Source organism: Salmo salar, chromosome 19, assembly GCF_965601325.2.
Source record: "Salmo salar chromosome 19, fSalSal1, whole genome shotgun sequence".
NCBI lineage: Eukaryota > Metazoa > Chordata > Actinopteri > Salmoniformes > Salmonidae > Salmo > Salmo salar.
Genome location: NC_138309.1, coordinates 46,277,541 through 46,295,948, shown reverse-complemented (window position 1 = coordinate 46,295,948; position 18,408 = coordinate 46,277,541). Strand labels below are relative to the sequence as shown.

Here is an 18,408-nt window from a genome sequence, read left to right as displayed (position 1 = left end):
GCGAGGAGTCGAGCAAAACCAATTGAGAATGCCCTAGAAAGTGAAAGCTGTATAATCTAGATGAATGGACCAATCAGACGCACTATTGTTGACTCACAGATGTCACCCAGAGGACGCTGGTGGGAGGAGCTATAGGAGGACGGGCTCATTGGAACGGAGTCTAACATGATTTATGTATGTTTGATGTGTTTGACTCCGTTCCAATAATTCCATTCCAGCCATTACAGTGAGCCCGTCCTCCTATAGCTCCTCCCACCAGCCTTCTCTGATATCACCCAATAGAAATGGCTGTCTGAGGGACAAATCATTTGATTGGTTTCGATGAACAAGTGAAAGAGTCATTGAATGTTTTGTGGATCATGGTTAGCTACATGTACAGCTGATTAGCACGTTGGTGAGTTGGCAATGACCGACAATTACCCAAATACTAATTAGTCTCAATACTAAACTAATCTCCCTTGGCACTTTTGTGTAATGTAATTTTCCTTTGCCTAATAGTCTTGGTGTAGCTCACTTTAGTAACCCACTGTCACACACACACCCTCATCTCCAACACAAAGACCTTCTACTGTGATTATCAGCACTGGTGTGACTGAGGGAGCTGGCATGGTGAGGTAAAGAGGCTTACAATATCCTGTACTGAGCTGGCACTGGGCATGGAGGCCACAGGTCTAGTCTAGATGACTGCTGGCATGGGCACTGGGTATGGAGGCCACAGGTCTAGTCTAGATGACTGCTGGCATGGGCACTGGGCATGGAGGCCACAGGTCTAGTCTAGATGACAGCTGGCATGTGCACTGGGCATGGAGGCTACAGGTCTAGTCTAGATGACTGCTGGCAAGGGCACTGGGCATGGAGGCCACAGGTCTAGTCTAGATGACTGCTGGCATGGGCACTGGGCATGGAGGCCACAGGTCTAGTCTAGATGACTGCCGGCATGGGCACTGGGCATGGAGGCCACAGGTCTAGTCTAGATGACAGCTGGCATGGGCACTGGGCATGGAGGCCACAGGTCTAGTCTAGATGACAGCTGGCATGGGCACTGGGCATGGAGGCCACAGGTCTAGTCTAGATGACAGCTGGGTTGTCTGTTATTGTCTGCTTCCTTATGTCTCTGTGTTTCTCTCATACAGTGACTGGCTGTGTCTAGTTTCCGTGTGTGTCATCTGGGAATGTGGCTTCAGGATCCCACATCTGCCTGAAACCAAAACAACTTCTTCCAAATAAAGATGTCTGCTGCATACTCTACATCCCAAAGCAGAACCCTCTCTCTCTCGCTCTCTCATCTGCTAGACCGAGTCTTACGGTATAGTAATTATATGTGAGCGTGTGTGGCAGTGTGTATGTGAGATGTTTCTCCTGGCTGTATTTCTCACACCCTGAGAGGCCTGGGTTCTCCTCAGCCTCAGAAGTTTTGGGCAACAAGCGGTTAGGCTGGATGCTCCACTCTCCATTGGGAGCCATAAAAGGGTGATGATAGCTTGTCAAGGTGGTGATAGCTTGTCATGAGCTCATAATTGCTGAGTCACGTCCGTGTGTGTACTACAGCCTTTTATCACATTTGGAGATGGACATGTACCCTAACAGCATCCATATTTCATATTGACTGTTGCGTGGTCTGAAAGTACACATCACCATTCACCAGTCCTTCTCACGGTAATCGTTGGTAGTAAAGTGACTCTGGGTGTATAAATATGATGGTGCTGCTGAGAGCTCAACAGTACAGTAGAGGTATTTATGAGTGAACAATAGGAAACAGACACTTTCACCATCAGTCATTCACACCTCTGTTACTCTGGCACTGCATCTGTTGACTGGACAGGACAGGGTGGGAGAGAGAACATGGGAGAGATAGAGAGAGAGATCACAGTGGAAGAGGGTGAGAGACAGGGAGGGAGGGAGAGAGAGAGAGAGGAGAGAGAGAGAGGGGAAGACAAGGTGGTGGATGGAGGGAGAATGGGGGACAGGGAGGGAGAGATAGTGGGGGTGGAGGGAGGGAGAAGGGGGGGCAGGGAGGGAGAGAGAGGAGACGAGGGGTGGAGGGAGGGAGAAGGGGGGACAGGGAGGGAGAGAGAGGAGACGAGGGGTGGAGGGAGAAAGGGAGAAAGGGGCCAGGGAGAGAGAGAGAGGTAAAGAGATTGTGTGTACCTTACTACTATAGTCCCTCATGACTAGGAAGTAACCTCTGCTCACTGGCGTACCACACACTCCTGCAACCCCCCAAAAACGTCATAAGCCATGGCAAGAATGTTTACAATTACTAGAAATGAGCTGTAAAACTGCAACATGTTCTCTCAGCCTCATGGCAAAATGTGTAGAATAGCATGAGATTAGCTATGAAACTGCAGATTTTCCCTTTGTCCCATGGATAAATGTGTAGAATTGTATGAAGTTAGCTGTGTGTGTGTATGCTAGCCCTTGTTTGTGGCTATCTGCTGGCATGTAAACATATGCACTCTGAGCTCATGGTTTGTGATCACATCACGTCTCTGCACAGCCCAAGGATACTGCTTTCTCTATTCTCTGTTATGGCTCGTTGCCCTTGGTTCACGACACTGTTCCACCTATGTTCTGGCATGCCATGTCCCCTGGTTAATGACACTGTTCCACCTCTGTTCTGTCGTGTTGTCCCCTGCCTGCTTGTGTACAGGACACTCTACAATCCCTGACCCTTCTACAACAGGACAGCTAGTCTCACATACTGACCCTGACACCCGCCGTCTTCCCACGTCCAGATGTTTGACTAGAGGTCACTGGAGGACAGGCTGAACCCACCCACACGTAGGCACGCAGGCAGGCCCTTTTACACATAGGAATGCACACACACACACACACACTGAGCTCACAGTGCCGCAGGTCAGGAGTTTATTTAAGCAATAATGCCAGAGGAGGTGTGGTATATGGCCAATATACCATGGCTAAGGGCTGTTCTAATGCACAAAGCAACTCGGTGTGCCTGGACACAGCCCTTAGTCGGGGTATATTGGCCATGTACCACAAGCCCCAAGGTGCCTTATTGGTTACCAGAATAATTAGATCGTAAAAATAAATGTTTTGTCATACCCGTGGTATACGGTATGATATACCACGGCTGTCAGCCAATCAGCATTCAGGGTTCGAACCACCCAGTTGATGTTAGTCATGAGGGAATGAGTAAGAGGAGCTTTAGACTCTGCTGAAACTCTGAAGGACCACCACTACTGAGGCTGCACATTTCTCCTCTTTGTCCTCGAGTGGGTGACCGCCATTTTCATAATCTGCTAACCTACTTATGTTGTCAAACATGAATAAACTGATGTCAAAAACCCAGATGGAAGTTGAAGAGAAACTCATAGAAAATCTAATTCTAAGAAGACAGAGGTCCTAATTTTTTGATCTTGTTCTAGCTAAATTAGATATTGTAAATGACTTGCTAAAATGAATTGCTTCTTCAACTTCAATGGTATAATCTTTTACAACTTTAAATTATCTTCATTTGTCTTGAGGAAATTGATATGAAATAAAAAATATATTGTTCTTGGGTGATCTGAAACCCAATCTCTTTCAGCTATTTCTGCTGAGGCTGGGGGGATTATATTTAGCATTTCCATAATCCAATATTCTGTCTCTTCTAGATTTTCCTTGAAAAAAAAAATATATGAACCTTTATTTAACTAGGCAAGTCAGTTAAGAACAAATTCTTCTTTACAATGACGGCCTACACCGGCCAAACCCGGACTAATTGTGCGCAGCCCTACCAATTGGCACTCCCAATCACGGCCGGTTGTGATGCAGCCTGGATTTGAACCAGGGTGTCTATAGTGACACTTCTAGCACTGAGATGCAGTGCCTTAGACCGCTGAACCAGGGTCTGTAGTGACGACTCTTCTACTGAGATGCAGACCGCCGCGCCACTCAGGAAGCCACGTAATTAATAACATCACTGGTAAGAAGTAGAGATATTTTTGATGCAGAGGTCCAGTCAAGATATTTATTGATATAAAACTTTAAAAGCTGTATATCAAATGTCTCCTAAATGGATAATTTAATTAGATGGTGCCAAGAGTTCCCATTCACTGTTTGAACCTTAACCACTTTTAACAAACTTTAAACTTCTGATAAACTTTTGAAAGTTGAGCGAACTAGCCCTTTAACGTTTGGTTTGAAAACCACTTTCTCTCTCTTCCTGAAGTCTTAGCCTATTAAAACACAGGTGAAAAGGAAACGATGCTGAATGGGTGTAGATAAAGGGCTCTCCAGTAGTAGTACCAAAATATTCAAAGGCCATTTTCTCAAAAGTGAGTTTACAAGTTGATCAACTTTCAAAGCAAAATTACTTTCCCATTGTTCCTCAACTGTAGTGTATGATATACCATTTTGTAGCTCTGACTCTCTACTTTTATCCAATGTAAAAAACACAATTTCAAATTTTGCTACATAAGAATGATTTGAGCCAGTCGGTTCGTAAATGGTTTAAATGCCTCTTCGTACTCATCATACAAATTATTGCTGGTTTTCCAGGCAAGGAGCCAGTGGCAATGAAGAGAAGCTGCTTGTGTTTTTGGGTGTGAGAAAACACGGCTGTAAACCATCACAGGGATGTGTCTGTCATGCCACACATAGCATGGACCTCTCTGCTCTTATAGTGAACATGTTTGTTTTGACTGGTAGGTCTACAGGGACTAGTCCTCCTTATCGAAGGTGGGGTGACTTTCTTTTTTTAGCAACAATGACAATGGCTTGTTTTGAAATGCTTGAGTTTACGGCAACTCTCTTTATGACTTGAATGACTCAGGGGACTTTCTACTAGGTTCCAGGTTTATGGAATAAGCAAAGTGTCAAAGAAAATTTGAATGGAATAGTTACTGTATTCAAAACATGATGGCGGCCATGATTGCTGGGGCTCTACCATAGAGATAGATAGAGGACTGACAGCATGGGCAGCGCCATTGAGGCTACAACCCATAGGAATCCCCACCCAGTTGACTACTTTGACTACTTTAAAATGGTGGCAGCATGGTGGAAGCCCTTGATGGCGCTGCACATGCTAAAACGGCCTTTTGGCCACTATGGCTCTACTATGGCTCTGTAGAGCCTCTATGGCTCTACAGAAAACAGCCAGCCATTGACAGTGACTGCCATGATTTTTGTGGCTCTCACGAACACAGACAGCCATTGGCTATCCAGACAGCCATGATTTTTGTGGCTCTCCCGAACACAGCCAGCCATTGGCTTTCCAGACAGCCATTGCTAAAGACATATGTTCTCAGCCAGGGGCTGTTCTGGCATCCTGTGAATGCAGAGCCACAGGCAGTCTGGGCTGTTGAGGTCAACCATCTGGCATGGTGCATTATTTAACAGTGCATACGCTGGGACAAGCTATATATGTTGACCATATACCACAAACCCTGAGGTGCCTTAATGCTATTATAAACTGATTACCAATGTAATTAGAGAAGTAAAAATAAATGTTTTGTCGTACCCGTGGTATACGGTCTGATATACCACTGCTGTCAGCCAATCAGCATTCAGGACTCCAACCACCCAGTTTATAATATGTAATAGTGCATATGCTGGGACAAGCTGGCTCCATGTTCTGTCATAGTTTCCGGTTCCCACCACACATAGGCGTGTTGTACTCACTCACTGCATCCCTGTGTGCTGTGTTGTGGCCTGGAACCTATCACTGCATGATTCATACGAATGTAAATGCACTGTTAAGTCAAGGTTATCAGAAATCAAGGTAAGACCCAAGTGCAGACTGTGTGAAGTAACAATATTTATTGTAACCACAGGGACAGGCAAACGACAGGTTAAGGCAGGCAGGGGTAGATAATCCAGAGCAGAGGCCAAGGTACAGGACGGCAGGCAGGCTCAGGGTCAGGTCAGGCAGAGGAACGGTAATCAAGAGGTGGAGCAAAGGTACAGGGTCAGGACAGGCAAAGGTTAAAAACCAGGAGGACGAGAAAAAGAAACTAGGGAAAAATCAGGAGCCGAGACAAAACGCTGGTAGGCTTGAACAAACAAGATGAACTGGCAACAGACAGACAGAAAACACAGGTATAAATACACAGGGGATAATAGGGAAGATGGGCGACACCTGGAGAGGGGTGGAGACAAGCACAAGGACAGGTGAAACAGATCAGGGTGTTACGAATTTAGGAATTCTCCTATGTTGTACGGCCTTGTTGGATACTTCACGTTGAAATAGCTCAGACCTAATTGGTCCAACACATAAGTCATTATTAAATGGTTGAGCTCGGGTCACAGAGCCCTCACCCTCATTGAACGTTGATTTACTGACTGGTATAGTTCAAAGACAAATTCACTCAGTGACAGGTTGAACCAAGGAATCAGCGTCCTGACTGAGTACAGCCCACTGCCATATGTCTTCCTCTGTGTTAAAGCGCCTGGTATCACCTTACTGAGAAGACCAAGACATGACTTTGGAAATCAAAGAAGCGACAATATCCTTTTTCCTTTGGTGGCTCTTTTATGATGTAATGCTGACTACTACCCCCCCTCAGGAAAGCTCACTTACAGCCACACATCCCATTTTTTATTCTTTCTGTTGTGAAACATTATACACCTCCAATTGTTTTATTATTATTATCATTTTTGTTTCTCCCCAATTTTGTCATATTCAATTACGATCTTGTCTCATCGCTGAAACTCACCAACAGGCTTGGGAGAGGCGAAGGTCGAGTCTTGCGTCCTTGAAACATGACCCGCCAAATCGCGATCCTTAACACCCGCCCTCTTATCCCGGAAGCCAGCTGCACCAATGTGTCGCAGGAAACACTGTTCAACTGACGACTGAGGCCCTTGCCCGCCACAAGGAGTCGCTGGAGCGAGATGAGCCAAATAAAAGAAAATCTGGTCAAACCCTCCCCTAACCTGGATGACACTGGGCCAATTGTGCACCACCCTATGGGACACCCGGTCATGGTCAGTTGTGACACAGCCTGGGATCGAACCCGGATCTGTAGTGACACCTCAAGCACTGCAATGTGCCTTAGACCACTCGGGAGGTCTACACCTCCATTTATTAATAAACAGAGGAACCTTCAAGGTTATTTAATTTAATCCATATATAACACAATGACCACTGATGCCCTCAAATGAGGTACAGTGCTGTGCTGCTGTTCTGTATAATAACATGTCTGGGTTAATCCATGTCTGGGTTAATCCATGTCTCCGTCAGGGTCTAAAAGTCTAGCGACTGAATGGTAGCATAGGCTGAGATTAACTTGGCCTTGGTGTCCATAGATTGGCAGTTCTAAACGCTGCCGGAGACCAGGAATTCCACATGGGTTGTACGCACAAGGTACGCTACATTAGAAGGGTTGCAGCCAAAGGGGGTGGGGGAGTGTCTTAAAATCCTACAGGGAGAGGAGTGAACAGAGATAGAAAACACAAAGCTACAAAGGAATATAATGAGATCATCTGAAAATAACTAGGTAAGATACTAAAGTGAGAGAGTGATGGCTTGCTATCATCCCTTCCTTGAATAACCCGTCAGGAACAACTCGGCAGGACTGTCTTTGTTTTGGTGGCAACACCACCGTTTGACAAGACCGCCGCTTACAGCTGTCGCTGAAAAAAGCGAAGGGAGACTGAAGTACTAATGCTAACAGCACTAGGTAGAGGGACAACACGTAACTAGCCAGAACTGTAGATGAGCACTGAGACTGGGGGTCTAGGAGGGCTCTCTAAATACTCAGAGAGGACAGGTAAGTACACATACCCCTCCAACAGACACACCCACCAATTATCAGAAAGCTGCTACACAAATTGACCTGCTGAAACCAGTCCAAGTCAATGTTTCAACACTTCACAGCCACAAGTACTGAGCATTCAGCAGTTTAAACAGCACTGATTAAGTAGGCCACTAGGTAAAGGGACATCGCTTAACTAGAGTTGCTCTAGCCAGACTATATCAACAACAACAACAACTTATAGAAACACAAAATATACTTAGGCCACTCAGAAAGGAGTTGTCTTCCCAGAACTATAGATGAACCCTCTCCTTTCCTCTTGTTATGGGAATTAAGTTATCAATGTTCTTAAACCGAACTTCAATTTAACTACTCAGTTTGTATACCAGAAGGTGTAAGGTTCCGGTTGAAAGAAACAGACTGAGGCCCAGCTAACAATGGTCAGAACGTTTATTTACGAGAGCTCTAAAATCCATACAATGCACAATATTACCACACACCCACATGAACTCGCATCAGTAGAGAACTCCACCCCGCTTTAGGCGGCTGTATTTTTCCACAGTACACATACATTCATTATCAAACATTGCAACCTGTCTTCTAATCTCCTGCCAGCTAAACCGTTCTCAGGCCGTTGTTTCTCTCCCTAACTTAGGGAGGCCTCTTCTCCTGTTCCTTTCCCAAGGTCGTCTTATCAAATCTGCCCTGCTCATTTTGAAGTAGTAACAGTGTCCTAGTCTTAAAAAGTCTACTCACACACAGCATTGGATTATAGTTTTTTAACCCCTTTCACAAAGTTATATGGTTTCAGAGTGAAATCATTTAGTCAAACCTTTAATCATATTTTCCATTACTCCTCTCCTCTCCTGTCCTCTCCTCCTGTCCTCTCCTCTATTCTCCTGTCCTCTCCTCTATTCTCCTGTCTTCTCCTCCTCTCTTCTTCTCCTCTCCTCTCCTCTCCTCTATTCACCTGTCCTCTCCTCCTCTCTTCTTCTCTTCTCAGCTTCTCTTTTCCAGGAAAGCATTGAATGGCATGATTTCATTTTGAGAGGTACAGATAAAGAAGAATCTCTCTTGAGCGACAGTTTCTGTCTTCAATGATAGAAGTTAATCCTGCACATTGTTGATGTCATCGTTGATGACTAAGTAGCCCTAGTAGCACTAGTGAGGGATTGTGGTGATATGTCTGTGTTGATGTTAGATTTTTCTCTTAGGGACATTTTCTGTGATTCATTCATGTTAGACTCTGTTCCTCCCAACTCATTTTAACATTGAAGAATGCTGACTCATCCCTTTCAAAACTGAAAAATGAAGAGCAAGCTGTCTATTAAATCAGAAACAATAGGTTTTGTTGGCTTCTGCATAATGGTGGTGATGATGCATGCTAGAGCTGATAACATGTTTCATAACACATTTCTTGCACTCCAACTTGATGGAATTATGACTGGTCAAATATTTAGGACTCAAGTTGCATGCATTCCCTGTTACTTGTTTCATTCAGTGGTCATCAGCCTTGAACCTGGAGGGTGGGAGGGGTGTGCAGGCTTTTACTTCAGCCAACCAACCAACTAACCATCACCAACCAACCACCCATCACCAAGCTTCCCTGTGGCTCAGTTGGTAGAGCATGGTGTTTGCAACGCCAGCATGGTGTGTGCAACGCCAGGGTTGTGGGTTCGATTCTCACGGGGGGCTAGTACAACAAAAAAAATGTGTGAAATGAAATGTATGCATTCACTACTGTAAGTCGCTCTGGATAAGAGCGTCTGCTAAATGACTAAAATGTAAATCACCAACATACCAACCAACACATCATGTTTAGCTAAGCATAATCTTGAGAGGGATTAGATTTTTTATTTAACCAGGTAGGCCAGGTGAGAACAAGTTCTCATTTCCAAGTGCGACCTGGCCAAGATTAAGCAAAGCAGTGTGACAAAAACAACAACACAGAGTTACACATGGGATAAACAAACGTACAGTCAATAACACAATAGAAAAATCTGTATACAGTGTGTGCAAATGAAGTAAGGAGGTAAGGCAATAAATAGGCCAATAGTGGCGAAGTAATTACAATTTAGCAATTTACACTGGAGTGATATATGTGCAGATGAGGATGTGCAATTAGAAATACTGGTGTGCAAAAGAGCAGAAAAACACAAAAAAATATGGGGATGAGGTAGGTAGTTGGTTGGATGGGCTATTTACAAATGGGCTGTGTGCAGCTGCAGCGATCAGTAAGCTGCTCTGACAGCTGACTCTTAAAGTTAGTGAGGGAGATATAAGTCTCCAGCTTCAGTGATTTTTGCAATTCGTTCCAGTCATAGGCAGCAGAGAACTGGAAGGAAAGGCAGCCAAAGGAGGTGTTGGCTTTGGGGATGGCTTTGGGGATGATTACATAGATGTATGTAAAAGTGAAGAATTACAGTAGTAGGTCTGTGAATGAGCATATATGATGTTGGAATACCTCACCTGGACGTCATCCAGGGTTCCCATGAACTAATAAGATGTCTCAAGCATAGCTGTCCCTTTATCCCTCTGTAGACATGCAGTGACGTAATGGTTAAAGACCTTAACGTGTACATAGAACTCTCCTGAATCACTCCGGTTAAGTTTCCTTACACCCACTAAAACCTATCTCTTAAAGTCGCTTGAGCAACTTGGCATCCGCTCCAATAACAGAGAGTAATTGTTAAGGAATTTCAGCCAGTTTTCCCAAGCACAATAACATGTTACAATGGTTTTGACCTTATGCTGAGCCATGGTGTTTTAATCAGTAGCATCTGGCCAGAGTTGGCTATACAGTGACTTGTGTGTGTGTGTGTGTGTGTGTGTGTGTGTGTGTGTGTGTGTGTGTGTGTGTGTGTGTGTGTGTGTGTGTGTGTGTGTGTGTGTGTGTGTGTGTGTGTGTGTGTGTGTGTGTGTGTGTGTGTGTGTGTGTGGGGGGCGTGACCCATTTTGTATTCTACGTGAGTCAAATGTAATCCATTGCCGCTGTTGTAAATGGCTGCTGTTCATACAAGGATTTGTACAGTGCTAGACATGACCGCCTTGTTGACCTAATAGCCAGCAAGGTGAGGCAAGTAGTCTCACCCACACCACACATGCATAAACATTCTTGTGTAAGGGGAAGCTGGTTTGATGTTGATATTGATGTGTTTTCCTGTGTGCCAAATACCCCAGATATCATTGTTGTGGGGGGAGGCCAGGGGGAGGTGCTCATTTTTGGAAGTGGGCTGCTCATTGGACGGCTACGTGTAGAAGACCTTTTCAGAGAAGCTGCTTAAATACCAGCCCCTGTTTCACGCTTGGACAGCCTCAGGTGGCGGTGCAAGCTGGTGGCTCTGACAAAAACTAGGGCAAATCAAATCAAATCATCAAATCAAATTTATTTTATATAGCCCTTCGTACATCAGCTGATATCTCAAAGTGCTGTACAGAAACCCAGCCTAAAACCCCAAACAGCAAGCAAAGCATGTGAAAGAAGCACGGTGGCTAGGAAAAACTCCCTAGGAAAAACTCCCTAGAAAGGCCAAAAACCTAGGAAGAAACCTAGAGAGGAACCAGGCTATGAGGGGTGGCCAGTCCTCTTCTGGCTGTGCAGGGTGGATATTATAACAGAACATGGTCAAGATGTTAAAATGTTAAAATGTTCATAAATGACCAGCATGGTCAAATAATAATAATCATAGTAGTTGTCGAGGGTGCAACAAGCACGTCCGGTGAACAGGTCAGGGTTCCATAGCCACAGGCAGAACAGTTGAAACTGGAGCAGCAGCACGGCCAGGTGGACTGGGGACAGCAAGGAGTCATCATACCAGGTAGTCCTGAGGCATGGTCCTAGGGCTCAGGTCCTCCGAGAGAAAGACAGAAAGAGAGAAAGAGAGAAAGAGAGAATTAGAGAGAGCATATTTAAATTCACACAGGACACCGGATAAGACAAGAGAAATACTCCAGATGTAACAGACTGACCCTAGCCCCCCGACACATAAACTACTGCAGCAGAACACCGCCAGCAAAGAAATTGGCTAGGTACTGCTCTGTTTCAGCTTTCGCGGGCAGCCTTGCTGTTTGGAGAAGGAGGTGCTTTCTGTACCCTTGAGTGCCATGCATACAGGGACCATTGAAATGTTTGGATCTTTTTTTTTTAAATTTGATTGGAGGATTCAAATAAATGATTTAAAATGTATGCGGACATATGTGTGTGCATGCACCTCCAATCAGTTCTATCATACCTGGCCAATAGCAGACTGGCTGTAGTTGTTTGTTGTTCTTAGTATTGCATTATAAACTTGATGGTTTGAGCCCTGAATGCCGATTGGCTGACAGCCGTGGTATATCAGACCGTATACCACAGGTATAACAAAACATTTATTTTTACTGCTCTATTTACACCAGTTCATAATAGCAATAAGGCACCTCGGGGGTTTGTGGTATATGGCCAAAATACAATGACTAAGGGCTGTTATTACGCATGACGCAACTTGGAGATCCTGGACACAGCCCTTATCCGTGGTATATTGGCCATATATCACACCTCCTCGGGCCTTATTGCTTAAATATACCACAGTATTTCCGCCAATGATGTCATTGTGAAATGAGCTAGAAATAAAAGACTTGTGTGAAAGCTGAAAGACCTTATGTCCATTTTATTCATATTTTTACGTCTTTATCTGTTTTGACAGAAAACTGCGTCTATGACCTCACTGCCGGTTGAGGACGTCGGAGAGCCTCTCCCTCAACACTGGAAGTGCTACATGTCACCACAAGGCCGGCGTTACTATGTCAACACCTCCAGCAATGGTAAGGAGACTGATATACAGTGCCTTCAGAAAGTATTCACACCTCTTGACTTTTTACACATTTTGTGGTGTTACAGCCTGAATTTAAAATTGATTAAATTGAGATTGTTTGTCTCTGACCTACACACAATACCCCATAATGTCAAATAAATAAAAATGAAAAGCTGAAATGTCTTGAGTCAATAAGCATTCAACCCCTTTGTTATGGAAAGCCTAAATAAGTTTGGGAGTAAACATTTGCTTCACAAGTCACATAATAAGTTGCATGGACTCACTGTGTGCAATAATAATGTTTAACATGATTTTTGAATGACCACCTCATCTCTGTGAAAAGAAGGAAGCCTGTACTGAATTAAAATCATTTTAATAGTTAAGGACTGGGGAGTTTTTCAGGATACAAAAGAAATGGAATGGAGCTAAGCACAGGCAAAATCGTAGAGGAAAACCTGGTTCGGTCTGCTTTCCACCAGACGCTGGGAGATGAATTCACTTTTCAGCAAGACAATAACCTAAAACACAAGGCCAAATCTCCACTGCAGTTGCTTACCAAGAAGACAGTGAATGTTCTTGAGTGACCGAGTTACAGTTTTGACTAAAATCTACTTAACAAATTATGTCAAGCTCTGAAAATGGTTGTCTAGCAACGATTAACAACCAATTTGACAGAGCATGATTTTTTTTTTTTTAAGAATAATGGGTAAATGTTGCACAATCCAGGTGTGAAAAGCTCATAGGGACTTACCCAGAAACACTCACAGCTGTAATTTCTGCCAAAGGGGCTTCAACAAAGTATTGACTCAGGGGTGTGAATACTTATTGAAATTAGATATGTCTGTATTTAATTGTCAATACATTTGCAAAAATGTCTAAAAACATCTTTTCACTTTGTCATTATGGGGTATTGTGTGTAGATGAGTGATATTTTTTATATTTTTATCCGTTTTGATTTCAGGCTATAACACAACAAAATGTGTAATAAGTCAAAGGGCACGAATTATTGATTTATAGTGTTATACACCTACCGGTGCCCAGCCCACATGGGCTTACAAGAATACTTTCTGAAGGCACTGTCCATGTATTGCATAAGGTAGGTTGATTCATATTAATCCAGAGATTTTGACAGTTGGTTTGAGTGAAACTCAATGACAATGAAATGTTCAATGCCCTACTGTTACATAACAATGTCAATGAGATGTTCAATGTAGCGCTGTTACATAACAATGTCAATGAGATGTTCAATGCCCTACTGCACATAACAATGTCAATGAGATGTTCAATGACCTACTGTTACATAACAATGTCAATGAGATGTTCAATGTAGTGCTGTTACATAACAATGTCAATGAGATGTTCAATGTACTACTGTTACATAACAATGTCAATGAGACATCTCACTGTACACTGTTACTTTAGTTTATTTAGTAAATATTTTCTTAAAAGTGCAATGTTGGTTAAGGGTTTTTAAGTAACCATTTCATGGTAAGGTCTACACCTGTTATATTTGGCGCATGTGACAAATCAAACTTGATTTGATTTACATAAAAATGTCAATGAGCTCTAGCTGACTGCTGAGGCATCTGACGTACTGCTGGGTGTTGAGGCACATCATAGACTTGGGGAAGATATCTCTTCTTCTCTCCTCTTCACACCATTGTCTCTGTCAACACAATTAGCTGTCTGTCTCTTTTCCCAGCACCACCACTCAAACACACACACACAGGGACAGAGAAACACAGAGACTGAGAAACCAACACAGTGCTTTCCTCTGTTAAGAACAAGACAGGGACAGGGGAAGTATTGATTTACTGACCTTAAATGAACTCAGGGGGAAACGTGAAGTAATTATATGATGGTGTGAAAAGAAATGGGAGACCTCCTGGGGGATGTTATTTTCCTGCTCGGCTGGCAGCTCTCAGAGAGGGAGAGAGGGAGAGAGAATAAATTAATGAAGTTCAGGTTCTGAGTTTACAGATTCTGGTTATATTTTGAGGAGAAGTAAATAGGCATCATGGGAGAATGTAGACTATTTAGAATGGGAGGATGTAGACTATTTAGAATGGGAGGTGTAGACTATTTAGAATGGGAGAATGTGGACTATTTAGAATGGGAGAATGTGGACTATTTAGATGGGAGGATGTAGACTATTTAGAAGGGGAGGATGTAGACTATTTAGATTGGGAGGATGTAGACTATTTAGATTGGGAGGGGACTATTTGGAATGGGAGGTTTTAGACTATTTAGATTGGGAGGATGTAGACTATTTAGAATGTGAGGTTGTGGACTATTTAGAATGGGAGGTTGTGGACTATTTAAAATCGGAGGATGTAGACTATTTAGAATGTGAGGTTGTGGATAATTTAGAATGGGAGGTTGTAGACTATTTAGATTGGGAGGATGTGGACTATTTAGATTTGGAGGATGTGGACTATTTAGAATGGGATGATTTAGACTTTTTAGAAAGGGAGGATGTAGACTATTTAGAATGGCAGGATGTGCACTACTTAGAATGGGAGGATATAGACTATTTAGAATGTGAAGTTGTGGACTATTTAGAATGGGAGGTTGTAGACTATTTAGATTGGGAGGATGTATCCTATTTAGATTGGGAGGATGTAGACTATTTAGAATGGGAGAATATGGACTATTTATAATGCGAGGATGTAGACTATTTAGAATGGAGGATATAGACTATTTAGAATGGGAGATTGTTGACGATTTAGAATGGGAGGATGTAGACTATTTAGAATGGGAGAATGTGGACTATTTAGAATGGGAGAATGTGGACTATTTAGATGGGAGGATGTAGACTATTTAGAAGGGGAGGATGTAGACTATTTAGATTGGGAGGATGTAGACTATTTAGATTGGGAGGTTGTGGACTATTTAGAATGGGTGAATGTGGACTATTTAGAATGGGAGGATGTAGACTGTTTAGAATGGGAGGATGTAGACTATTTAGAATGGGAGAATGTGGACTATTTAGAATGTGAAGTTGTGGACTATTTAGAATGGGAGGTTGTAGACTATTTAGATTGGGACGATGTATCCTATTTAGATTGGGAGGATGTAGACTATTTAGAATGGGAGAATGTGGACTATTTATAATGCGAGGATGTAGACTATTTAGAATGGAGGATATAGACTATTTAGAATGGGAGATTGTTGACTATTTAGAATTGAAGGCTGTGGACTATTTAGATTGGGAGGATGTAGACTATTTAGAATGGGAGGATGTAGACTATTTAGAATGGGAGGTTGTGAACTATTTGGAATGGGAGGTTTTAGACTATTTAGATTGGGAGGATGTAGACTATTTAGAATGGGAGAATGTGGACTATTTATAATGCGAGGATGTAGACTATTTAGAATGGGAGGATGTAGACTATTTAGAATGGGAGGTTGTGGACTATTTGGAATGGGAGGTTTTAGACTATTTAGATTGGGAGGATGTAGACTATTTAGAATGTGAGGTTGTGGACTATTTAGAATGGGAGGTTGTGGACTATTTAAAATCGGAGGATGTAGACTATTTAGAATGTGAGGTTGTGGATAATTTAGAATGGGAGGTTGTAGACTATTTAGATTGGGAGGATGTGGACTATTTAGATTTGGAGGATGTGGACTATTTAGAATGGGATGATTTAGACTTTTTAGAAAGGGAGGATGTAGACTATTTAGAATGGCAGGATGTGCACTACTTAGAATGGGAGGATATAGACTATTTAGAATGTGAAGTTGTGGACTATTTAGAATGGGAGGTTGTAGACTATTTAGATTGGGAGGATGTATCCTATTTAGATTGGGAGGATGTAGACTATTTAGAATGGGAGAATGTGGACTATTTATAATGCGAGGATGTAGACTATTTAGAATGGAGGATATAGACTATTTAGAATGGGAGATTGTTGACTATTTAGAATGGGAGGATGTAGACTATTTAGAATGGGAGAATGTGGACTATTTAGAATGGGAGAATGTGGACTATTTAGATGGGAGGATGTAGACTATTTAGAAGGGGAGGATGTAGACTATTTAGATTGGGAGGATGTAGACTATTTAGATTGGGAGGTTGTGGACTATTTAGAATGGGTGGATGTGGACTATTTAGAATGGGAGGATGTAGACTGTTTAGAATGGGAGGATGTAGACTATTTAGAATGGGAGAATGTGGACTATTTAGAATGTGAAGTTGTGGACTATTTAGAATGGGAGGTTGTAGACTATTTAGATTGGGAGGATGTATCCTATTTAGATTGGGAGGATGTAGACTATTTAGAATGGGAGAATGTGGACTATTTATAATGCGAGGATGTAGACTATTTAGAATGGAGGATATAGACTATTTAGAATGGGAGATTGTTGACTATTTAGAATTGAAGGCTGTGGACTATTTAGATTGGGAGGATGTAGACTATTTAGAATGGGAGGATGTAGACTATTTAGAATGGGAGGTTGTGAACTATTTGGAATGGGAGGTTTTAGACTATTTAGATTGGGAGGATGTAGACTATTTAGAATGGGAGAATGTGGACTATTTATAATGCGAGGATGTAGACTATTTAGAATGGGAGGATGTAGACTATTTAGAATGGGAGGTTGTGGACTATTTGGAATGGGAGGTTTTAGACTATTTAGATTGGGAGGATGTAGACTATTTAGAATGTGAGGTTGTGGACTATTTAGAATGGGAGGTTGTGGACTATTTAAAATCGGAGGATGTAGACTATTTCGAATGTGAGGTTGTGGATAATTTAGAATGGGAGGTTGTAGACTATTTAGATTGGGAGGATGTGGACTATTTAGATTTGGAGGATGTGGACTATTTAGAATGGGATGATTTAGACTTTTTAGAAAGGGAGGATGTAGACTATTTAGAATGGGAGGATGTAGACTATTTAGCATGGGAGGATGTGGACTATTTAGAATGGGAGGATGTAGACTATTTAGAATGGCAGGATGTGCACTACTTAGAATGGGAGGATATAGACTATTTAGATTGGGAGGATGTGGACTATTTAGAATGGGAGGATGTAGACTATTTAGCATGGGAGGATATGGACTATTTAGAATGGGAGGATTTAGACTATTTAGAATTGAAGGCTGTGGACTATTTAGAATGGGAGGATGTAGACTATTTAGAATGGGAGGATGTGTACTATTTAGAATGGGAGGTTGTGGACTATTTAGAATTGGAGGATACAGACTATTTAGAATTGGACAATGTAGACTATTTTGAATGGGAGGTTGTGGACTATTTAGAATGGGAGGTTGTACACTATTTAGATTGGGAGGATGTAGACTATTTAGATTGGGAGGATGTGGGACTATTTAGATTCGGAGGATGTGGACTATTTAGAATGGGAGGATGTAGACTATTTAGAATAGAAGGCTGTGGACTATTTTGATTGGGAGGATGTAGACTGTTTAGAATGGGAGGATGTAGACGATTTAGCATGGGAGGATATGGACTATTTATAATGGGACGATGTGGACTATTTAGAATGGGAGGGTGTAGACTATTTAGAATGAGATTATGTATACTATTTGGAATGGGAGGTTGTGGACTATTTAGAATGGGAGGTTGTAGACTATTTAGCATGGGAGAATGTGGACTATTTAGAATGGGAGAATGTGGACTATTTAGAATGCATGGATGTAGACTTTTTAGAATGGGAGGATGTAGAATATTTAGAATGGGAGGATGTAGACTATTTAGAATGGGAGGATGTAGAATATTTAGAATGGGAGGATGTGGACTATTTAGAATGGGAGGATGTAGACTATTTAGAATAGAAGGCTGTGGACTATTTTGATTGGGAGGATGTAGACTGTTTAGAATGGGAGGATGTAGACGATTTAGCATGGGAGGATATGGACTATTTATAATGGGAGGGTGTAGACTATTTAGAATG

The 18,408-nt window shown here is 42.4% G+C and overlaps 1 protein-coding gene across 1 annotated transcript in view; it reads left to right on the top strand.

The window, feature by feature from the left end:
* Positions 1 to 18,408, top strand: part of LOC106578854 (growth arrest-specific protein 7) — a 111,807-nt gene that overhangs the window by 8,279 nt on the left and 85,120 nt on the right. The window contains exon 2 of the mRNA XM_014158079.3: positions 12,380 to 12,497. Coding sequence (XP_014013554.1) covers positions 12,380 to 12,497 — 118 coding nt within the window. The remainder of the gene's footprint in view (positions 1 to 12,379; positions 12,498 to 18,408) is intronic.